The 10,881-nt window shown below is 35.3% G+C and overlaps 1 protein-coding gene across 2 annotated transcripts in view; it reads left to right on the forward strand.

Annotated features, from left to right (window-relative positions):
- SNTG1 (syntrophin gamma 1) overlaps window positions 1-8,550 on the forward strand; it is a 320,400-nt gene extending 311,850 nt beyond the window's left edge. For both annotated transcript variants that reach the window (XM_058804463.1, XM_058804473.1), the window contains one exon: window positions 2,436-8,550. In XM_058804463.1, the coding sequence (XP_058660446.1) occupies window positions 2,436-2,594 (159 nt within the window). In that variant the 3' untranslated portion in view covers window positions 2,595-8,550. The remainder of the gene's footprint in view (window positions 1-2,435) is intronic.
- Window positions 8,551-10,881: the final 2,331 nt, after the last annotated feature.

Genomic DNA, 10,881 nt, shown 5'->3' on the forward strand with positions numbered 1-10,881 from the left:
TGATTTTTTTCCTGTCAGCAGCCCTACATGGAGTCGTATCTGTTTGTTAAGGTTTATTGTGATTAGGCTGATCTGCCTGAAAAGTGTAGTTCCTGATAAAGTCCTGTTCCCATCAATCAGGCTTCTGGGAACTGAGTTGCAGCCATTAATCAGACCCGCTTGTACTTGCCACATACCAGTCAGCCTACTGTGCTTCAAGGTGCTTTAATTTCTGGTTAAAAATGCATGTCTTCATTGGAAATAGTAACTGAGCATTTGCTGATTTCTCAGTGCTGTTCTTTGCAGTCAAGGTAATTTCCATGTTGTGTCATTACAGTTGATAACAGTTATCAAGTTGGAACATCCAGAGGACGTTCTGTTGCCTCACCCATTTCCCTTGATGGTCAGTTGAGCAGTGGAAACTCCTGATGTGTTACTATTGCAGAAAGCTGTGATAACTCTTGGAAATAATTATACTCATGCTCTGTGAAAATTCAGTGTCCAGTAATTATGATAGCAACAACATTATCTAATTGACTTGAACAATTCTCCAACTGCAGCATTTGTTTTAATGTGGTTATCTTGTTGAGACATAGGGGGAATTGCAGTCTTTCTACAGATAATACATGCAATTGATATTAAAAATATTTCACGGTTCCACTGAATATTTATTCCCTTATCTAAAGCTTAGGGTGTGTTTTTGTAGTAGTAAAAAGGTAAAAAAATAAATTAATGAAATGAAGTTAACTGAAAAGCAACTTAATTCCAATGACTCATAGTTGTTATTCTGAAATAGTTTCCATAATTCCTTGTTTCCTCATCTGTGAATGACCATTGTTTTCTTATTTATGATAAATTTTCTTATTTTAAAATTTAAGGGAGGAAAAATCCGCATTGATGGAGTGATAAAATTTCCATCTTCTTTGGGTTTAAAACTGAGAATGTCTCTAAATGGATTAGTCTTTTATATAGACACAGCTGGCAGGTTTGTGAAACTTGGCATAAATTTTTTCTTCTTTATTGAAAATTGGTCATCAGGGGAGTTTAAAGAACCTCATGGGCTGTCATCAGTTTGTTTCTGAGCATGTCTGAAGGACATGTGCTGAGGCTGCAGGAGTCCTGAAGAAAGCTTCACCCATTCAGTACATCACTGGACACTCTGCACATCCAGCTGTCTGCTTTCACGCTGCTGTCCCTCACCCATGAGGGCTTTGTGAATGTCCCCATGTATTCTGTGAAGTAGTGTCTTCCAGGAAATCTCAAGAGGCAGAAAATTGCAGGTTGATTTCCTTTGAGAGATTTAGCAATTTTTGTTGAATTTACAACATTTTCAATATTCTTCTAAACAAATGAGCAAAACCCTGGCACTATACAGCCTGGTAATACCAATGCTAGACAGAACGACAAGTAGAATATACCACAGATAGCAATTATTGGCTTCATGTTGCAATGAAAAAATCCGTATGCGCAGTGAATCAAAGCAGAAATGTAAAATCTGTACTGCTTCCCCTAGACTTATATTGAAGTATTGAAGTATTGAATTACTGAGGTATTGAAGTGCCTCTGTAATTGCTTACAAATACAACAGATGTTTATTGCTTAAATACCAGCTTCAAAAACACATACTGAAAATAATCTAAAAAAATTGATCAGATAAGGTCAATTAGACATAAAGGAGCAAATTTATATGTGCTAAAAAATGTAGTTTTTATTTATTTCGTCTCTGGTGTGGTCCAAAAAAGTCCAGCTAGTCTGCTGAAGAGGCTATAAAGAAATGTAAATAAAAGCAGAAAAATAAGGAATTTTTTATAATATTCCTAATAAATTTAAAACATGGAATATATTCATTTTTTGGCCCAATAACAAATCCAAATTATCACTATGTGATAGTAGCATATTTTGAAAATATATCCTCTCTTTTTTAATATATATTGAAGAATCAGGTAAGAAAATAGCTGTTTAATAGTGTGATTTAGTAGCTGATTAATAGTGTGAAGGAGACACTATGAACAAATGTAATATATGTGGAACTCAGCATTATTAATTTTTGTGGGCACATTGGTTAAATGGTAGTAGTCCAGAGGTGTGCAGACTGTTATAGCACAGCCATAAAGTTTCTATCTAAATTAACCTGCAAAAGTGCCAGATATGCATTAACCTGGGCAAAATAAAAATTATATAGTGTCACTTTCTTTCCCCTTTAGCTAGTAGGATCTCATATTTCTATGAGGCACTTAACACAGAAATTTGTCCATCTTAGCCTCCAAGCAATTATTTACAGAATATTCCATTTTCAATGCCTAAGTCTCTATAACGGAGAATTGTAAGGCACATCAGCGGAATTACATCAAGGTGTTAAAATTATTGTTGTTGTAACAGTGGTTCATTCCTGGTTATATGCTTATGGAGTATTTTTCCATTTCATGTTTAATCTCTTTTTTTTTCTTCACTTCCAGGAGCTGGAGTTTTCTAACCTGTTTGCAGTCCTTCACTGTATCCACTCATTCTTTGCAGCCAAAGTGGCTTGTTTGGACCCTTTGTATGTAGGCAGCCAAGCCACAGCTTCTGCTGCTCCCACAACTTCTGGTACTGGCAAATTAAAGTATTCTACTTGACATCCCCCATGACAGCACTGCCACTTAACAAGGAGACATAAAAATGTATAAATATTCATAAGATTTAGACCTTTGGTGAACCATGTATGTGGAAACCAATCCTGGAGGCAAGACATCTTGCAGCATCAGCAGATAAATGGTCACGTGGGATCATAATTTCATCTCGGTTCTGCAAGACATCAGTAAATAATCCTAGTCAAAACCCCAGAATAGGATGGATATGCTTTTAGTTTTATCTATTTGTACTTACATAGTGCTTTAAGCAACAGTGGAAGCAAAGGAATAAATGGCGAAATGAAGCACTTGAGTATTTAATAAAATTTTCAAATCGCTGTAATAATACACAAATAGAATTGTCATTTTCCTCTTTTCAGATGTTTTTTAATGACAATATGCTAAACTCTGAGTATGAACATAATGCCCTATCATTATATTGTAAATGAGACCAAGCATACAGTACATGGTGACAAAGGAGATAAACATGAAAAGACATTTGTGTAAGTACCTCCTCAAATAAGAAAGCACTTTAAGCACTGTTGTACATCCACACTTGTTTTCATACATGGAATCATGCTGCTTTTTCCATTTTGTTCTCTTCATCTAACAGGAACAACAGCAAACATATAGCCATACTGGTCTGATACATTAAAAACAGAACAAAACAAAACAAGCCACAAAAAGAAAAAACACTTTCATGGATAAGTCCCTCTTCTTCAAGTAAAAATAATGGCATATGAATTTAATTTTAATTATAAATTAGTGCAAGTACAAAACATAGTGTGTCATCTGTTTATTTCCTCCTTTTTTTTTGTTAAGAATTAAATAATGTAAATTCAACAGTCTTTGTTCACCAGAGTTTGAAATTGTTTCAGACAATTCACTTAATATATTGTTTCCATGGCTAACCTTGATTTCACATCATAGTTGGAACTTATGTTTCATTTAAACTCTCAACAAATAGACATTTTTCATTATGCTTTAAAAATTATTTTACCCTTTGAATTCTTAATAAGTTATTTAATAAATATATTGGTAGTAAGACAGGAATAAATTGAATAAGATATAAAGAATGCATTGCAGAATGCATAATTTCTTTGTTTTTTAAGACCTTTGCATCATTCTGGATCAAGTACTAGTTTCAGAGTATCATTTAATGATTAAATATAAAGGACTTTAAAATTATTCACTTTGTTTAATTGAAATTTTATAATATAATTTTTGTGCTATGACACACACGAGTGACTCGTGTGGAAAAAAGGTATATATTTTCAGGAGTAGTTTTTGGGGTTTCTATTTATTGTTTTGAAATCAAAACTACCTTTCCCCCCCCCCATTTAGATTTGTTAGAGGCACTTATGAGATAGGACCACCATCTTCCTTGTGTAGCAGAAAGAGTAATTCTATAACATCCATTTCTATGGGTTAAGATGATTAATACTTCAAAAGTGAAGCCAGAGGAGAATTTATCCAAATGGGAGCAATTCAAAATGCAAAGCAAGGACAAAAGATGAATGAAATTAAGGAGCAAATCATGTGTCTGGTTTTTTTGCTTTGCATTAGAAATATTTGGATTTACTTGTGTGAGAGTGACATTGTTTTGTAGCATAGCTGATCTAATTTGATACTAGTTCCAAATAATCTGAAAATATTTGGGAGAGGGGAACTCTTTTATCATTTTCTAAGGTCTTCTGTTACACACGTACTTCCTATTAGTACACCTTCAAGGGCTACACATTTATTTTCTATCCTAAATTCAGTGTAATGATGTAACAATCCAGCTATTAAATGCCACTCTAAGTGGCATCAAAATTCAATCTTTTCATAGACACCATAATGAAATTTTTAATAAATTGTCCCTAACTAAGGGGGTCACATCTGAAGGATAGATAAAGCTACCATGGCTGTCCATAGGATCTTGAGCTTGGACACAAGCCCCAGATATTTTGAATCTAAAGCTATAACAGTTTAAGAGGTTTAACAAAGGTAACTCAGGCACTGCCCTGGTATAGAAAGCATATACAGGAAACACAAATTTTGGCAGAGCATTGACAGTGCTGAAAAGAGAAGCCTAATATCTTTTAATGACAGTTCTCAGTGCTCCCAAATAATCTCCTCCTCTTCAGTGCATTACTGTGGCACTGTCACAACAGTGTGGCCATGTGCTACCACCTCTGCTGCCAATAGCAGAATCTGAAACTGGTCAGCTGCTGGTTGAATATTTTCTCTTCAACTGTTCACGTGATGTACAGTTGCATCACTGAATCTGAGGGGTGTTTAGGAGTCATGCTTGAATGAGCGTAACATTTACCCAAACCAGCACAAAATATGCCATTGCAAATTTCTGTAGATGAAGGAATATGAAAGCCCCTCTGAAGATCTCTGTCAAGAATTCTCTTTATAGAACACCTGGATTCATCACTGAGAGTTTTGCAACTGAGCATTAAATACAGAATATTTAAGAAACACATTAGCCTGTAATTTTGTTGTTGTTGTTGTTGTTGTTGCTTTTCTAAGGACGTAAACTGGTGGGGCTTCATCGGTACTTTTATTTTCAAGAAGAAAAGTGCTATTGAGAGAATATAAGATGTCATAGCTTTAACTGCAGGTCAGTGTTGATTTGTAAATGCAGCAGGCATTTGTGCAGTGACCTGACAGAATATTCAGAGGAGACTCTGCATCCAACCTTGCCCTTGTAGAGCAACTTGGTCAGAAATTCAGTCTTTAACCAAAGAGGCAAAATTTTAAATTCTGTGTTATAACTAATCCTGAAATATCAAAATAAAATTTACAAACATATTAAATGGCTGCATTTTGCATTTAAATGCCTACATTTAAAGCATAGTGAACTCCATATGCATATGTCAAAACTCAGGCTTTGCGTTTCAGCCTGTCATTTCACACATAGAGTATAATGAATACAAAAGTGTTTTTTAAGTCAACACAGCCCATTGACAATGAAAAGACAGAATTATAATGAGCCATCAGCTTTTGCTAAAAATCTGTATGCAAGTGATAGCAAATATTTTAACAAGAGTAAACAAACCAATCCATAGCATAATACGTAATTTGTTCTCTTTATGTCATGATATTTTCAAGTAAGTTTAATAAAGAAAATTCTTTATAGTACTGTGCCTATTGATGTTATATAGTATGCCAAAAATACGTAATCTTAAGTATACCTAAATGTATTTGGCTTGATTTGGTTTGCTTTATGATGGGAATTTTGGATTGTCTGGTCTTCACAGAATTAATCATATGCTAGGTTATAGTGTTAGCATAATTTTATTATGGAAGTGTTACAAATTTGAATACATTTATTCTTGATTTCATTAGTAAATGAATATGCTTCGTTTTCTAAATCTTTTTAAAAATAACAGTTACAGATTTTCAGAAGAGCTTTGCATTCCAGTAACACAAAGGCGCCTTTGAAATAAAAATCAGCATATATTTAGCTGTTGGCCATTTTATCATGTTAATTAAGTACATCAAGAACTTAGTGGAGAAGAGCTAGTTGTAAGAGGGCTATTTTTTTAAACCAGTCATTTAAAGTTTGATCTATTAAACTACAATTATTAAGAATGCGAACCGATAATATACAGTATCAATATGCTTTGAGAAAAGAATAATGGAAAATCTTGTTTTCTAAATTAGTTCTTGATTCCACAAAATTATATTTATTTATTTTAAATGCAGAGACTTATCAGAACACCTCAAAGTGCATGATTAAACCTGTCGTTGTCAACACTGCAGCCCGTTACTTTAAATTTGATTTGTTTTATTCAATGCCTTAAGATGTTTCTTGTATCAGCCAAAATGTTAAAAAAGGCTTGAGGTCTTGAGAATGTACAACTGTTCCCTTAGAAATTCAGATCAGTTTTCATTCTTTCTTGGCAGTTCCAAGAAAGCTTTTGGAAATTTTATTAAGATTGAAAACACTGAGCCCTACATTTAACTTTCTATTTCTTTATGTGGTTGTTTGGTCTCTGAAAGAGTCTAGTGTCTGAAAAAAAGTTAAAGTTGATTTTAAAAAGTTCTGTCTCAGGCAGTTATGAGTCTGAGCTTAAAGCTCACACCTCTGACTGGTTCAGTATTATGGGAAACATGAAAGACTCACTTAAGATCCCAGAATTTAAGTACCTGTCTTAGATGCCTGAGGTTGAACCTCAGGCACTTCAAAAGGGAATTGCAAGGTGGGAATATAGCTTAAGATCTCTGAAGGTGCACGTGTATGTGTCTCTCTTTCTCTTTGTTTCTCTAAGGAACTAGAGGTGCTTCTATTTTAGTGTTTTCATTTTATCAGGAATATGCTTTTTAAGCCAGGCTCCTGCCTACAGCCACTCATGCAATTTTTCTTATCACAGAGCAGTCATCAAGCACATGAGCTGTTTCTTTCAAGATGACACTAAGCAAGCATCCCAGTTTCACGTCCTGGTGGGTTTTCAGACCATGCAGCCCAACTGAAATGAGTCCAGAGGAAAAATCCCTCTGAGATGCTACCAGCGAGAGTGTCAGGTCCTGGTGCCAGGCTTTTCTGGGGCTGTGGCAGCTGCTGCTCATGCACCATGGAGAAAAAGCTGAAAAAGCTAAAAAAGCTTGAAAAAGCTGAAAAAGCTAAAAAAGCTTAAAAAAGCTGAGCTTCACAGTGTAGCCCCCTGGAGCTCAGTGCCTGGAAGGGGATGCTGTGCTGCAGCAAGGGGCAGAATGAAGCTGAAAAAGGCTGACACTGCCCAGACAGGTGATTCTGCATCACTTTTTCCCTCACCACACCAGTATTGGCTGCAAGCAGGCTGCACCATGCTGGTCAGCCCTCTGCCCCTGCTGCATCTTCCTCCCCATCTGCCACAAACACAGCCCTGAATATTGGCTCTGGGGTCCCCAAGCACCCTTCCATGTTCCCTCACTCCGGTTGCTCAGACAGATGCCAAACTGTTTTTAGCTGCATAATGGAGCCTCTAACCTTGCACAGGGCCAGGGGACAGAGTTAAGGTTTATGGCAAGAGCATAATGGCAAGAGCTTGAGTGTGTGATTAACTTTCAGGTTATAGCAAATAAAGTCTTATCTGTGCTTAAGTGCTTTCCTGACTTGGAGGGATATTAAGTGGAATTACTTTATTTTCTTGGAATAAGTTCTAAAATATCAACACATCTCTACTTGCTTGGCTCCATTTTCAGGAAGTTTAGCAGAGGCAGTGGCTCATATCCTCTTAAAACCATAAAGAAAAAAACATTGGAATGCTGGAAAAAAACACCTCTTGTTCAGATTCTCTATATTATTACAGTACGTTGCATAATCTATTGAAATATATTGAACAATGTGCAAACAAATGCTTTCATTTGCATTTCCTTGTCAGTTTTCGCCATGCTGTACATGCCTTCCACTTTCAAAAACTTTCTCCACAGGAATCCCAGCTATCTGATACAGAAATCTTTTGCTATTCAGTATATACTAATATATAATGCTGTGTGTGTATGTGTGGGTGTGTGTGTGTGTATGTATGGGGGTGTGTGTCTATATATTAGTATATACTAATGGAATATATTCAGTATATATTAGTGAAATTTACATATAAGGCACAACTGTGAAACAGAAGCATACATCCATGAAGCTTTATATTTAAAAACCTACAATACTATAAAGAAACATATGTATATTAGTTGAAGAAATGGCTATTTTTGCAGGGTATGCACAATCTGGATATATGATAATAAATTGATAAACATTAACAGATTTATTATTTCATACCTCCAGGAACTTAAAGATTTTTTAAATTATTCTTATCCCTTTAGCATATTTGCAATATATGTCATAAATTTTAATTTGTTATGGATTAAAATGACTGAAAAAATGTAATAGAAAGTCCTATATATTTTATAAATATTAAAAAAATAAGAAAAGCTATTCAAATTATTTATTTCATTTTTAGTTAAGGTTTTGTGATTGTTTGTAATATGTATTTGTGACAAGCATAAGTCACCTAGTTGTTTAAGCTCATTAATGTACCACTAATAAAATGCTATCTTCTGTTTTGTTTTTGTTATGCTTCTTTTTGTAATGGAACATAGCAGAAAAAATAGAAAATAAATACTTTTTTAACTAATATTTTGCATTCAGTCATACAGTGTATGAGTTTTATATTGTTGAAAGCCAAGCCTGGGAAATCAAGAAAGTATTTGAAGAACCTGGGGTGGTAAAATTATTTTCCAAAAAGTGTTTATTTAATAGAAATAATGACCATTCCTTACTTGTATGATTGTGACGATGTTCACAGGGGTCTTATGTTGAGGCAAGAGATGAGCATCTGGCTCCATGTTTCAGGCTTGATTTATTATTTTATCATATATATTACATTAAAACTACACTAAAAGAATAGAAGAAAAGGTTCTCATCAGAATGCTAGCTAAGAATAGAAAAGAAAGAATGACAACAAAGGCAGCTGTCTTGGACTCTCTGTCCGAGCCAGCTGGGCTGTGATTGGCCATTAATTACAAACATCCAAGATGGGCCAATCCCAGACCCACCTGTTGCATTCAACAGCAGCAGATAACCATTGTTCACATTTTGTTCCTGAGGCCTCTCAGATTCTCAGGAGGAAAAATCCTAAGGAAAGGATTTTTCATTAAAAGATGTCTGCGATGGTATGACCATTTCTTCAAGGCCTGTCACCCACTTAATGCCTGGCTAGGGCTTTGGAAATATCCCACTCTCCCCTCGCTATGAAGCTCAACTATCACCCAGCCACCAGATTATTTTACCATTGACAGTAAAGTGCTTAGTTGGTTGGAATTAACCTAGGCCCAATATTGCTCTGCCTGAAGTTATTTTGGTATATCTTTGAAACCAAACAGTTTTCAAATGGTCCTGCAACTACTAGAGCAAAAACAATCTTGATGAGTTTAATTTTTTTGTTTTCTGACTGAGGGAAGAGATGCTGGAAGATGGGGAGTCCCTGCTTTTTATGCAGGCACATTTGTACCTTTTTGTCAATTTAGGGTGGGAGTCTGCAGTGCATATCTCACATGCACATTTTTCATGCCTTTTTTGTGCTCCAAGTGTGGGAATGCCAGGTAAGCTCCCTTACAACAGTGCTGCTGTCACCTGTCTCTCTCAGCCCTTCCAAAAGCACTTCCCAAGGCTTTCTCCAGAGGCTGGGGTTGCCTTCCTCAGCCCTCTACCCAAGGGAATGTTCTTTGGTGGCCCCAGCCCTTTCAGCGTCTTGAAGAGAAGGACAAAAATATGAGCTAGTTTTAAGTGTGATTAATACCTTGTGTTAAAAAATGTCTCAGTCCACATTCCCTGAAGTTATTAGGCTGTTGTGAATCAGCAAACATCCATAGCTCTGCCAGATCAGTTAGCTTCCTCTGTCTAAAATTTGGGTTTATACCTCATTTAAGTGAAAGGCCAGAAAAAATGAGGGGAGTGAGGTCTTTTAAAAAAGAGGTGAAGAGAAACTTAGAATATTACAGTTCGGATTACCTTGATAGTACATATATTCCAAATGTACAGGAATTCTCCTATAGCCACCATTTTCATTTGCACATTAAGTATGAACTATATTTTGTATTAAGAGCATGAACTCACATAGGACTGAAAGGTTTGTTTCTTCTGGAAATACTTATCTTCTTCTGAATTATCTTCTTGTCTTCTTCTGAATTATCTTCTAAATTATCTTAAAAGATAAGTTACATCTTCCCCACGTGTTTTGGCCTCAAATGAAAGCTCTTGTAATCAAAATTTCTTAAGATATAGTCCTTGAATAAGACTCTTTCATTTCATGTTTATTTTGTTCCACAGCTAGTATGCTTTTACTCCAAGCCCTACAAAAATTTATTCTTGCAACATTTGAAATTATGATCTATTTACTTGTGCATCTGACCAATAACAGTTGAAAAAGTATAATATTTATGTCTTTTCAATGATAAATTTTAGTTGTCTGATGTTTCTTTTTCATTTTTTGGACAGAAGTTATTACATTTACCTATCAAGTAGTAGGTTTTTTTTAAGTATTCTTAAAACACAGTCCCCTTTATAAATTGAAAATTATATCCTTTTAATTTTCTAACCAGAAGCAAAATAATTTATTCTCTGTAGTGCTATGGTTGTTCTTGCTGTATATTTTTTCAGAAAAGTGGAGGATTTCACTCCTCATTTGGCATTTGTTGGCCATTTGCTTTGTGTACTTTGCATGCACACTCTTCTCACCACTTTGAGCAGAATTTCTTCCCATCCCTTTCTTCTTTGTCATGTACAGCACAGATTTCAACCAGACCTGGCTCAGGACTCCTTAAC

Source organism: Ammospiza caudacuta, chromosome 1 (genome assembly GCF_027887145.1).
Source record: "Ammospiza caudacuta isolate bAmmCau1 chromosome 1, bAmmCau1.pri, whole genome shotgun sequence".
Classification (NCBI taxonomy): domain Eukaryota; kingdom Metazoa; phylum Chordata; class Aves; order Passeriformes; family Passerellidae; genus Ammospiza; species Ammospiza caudacuta.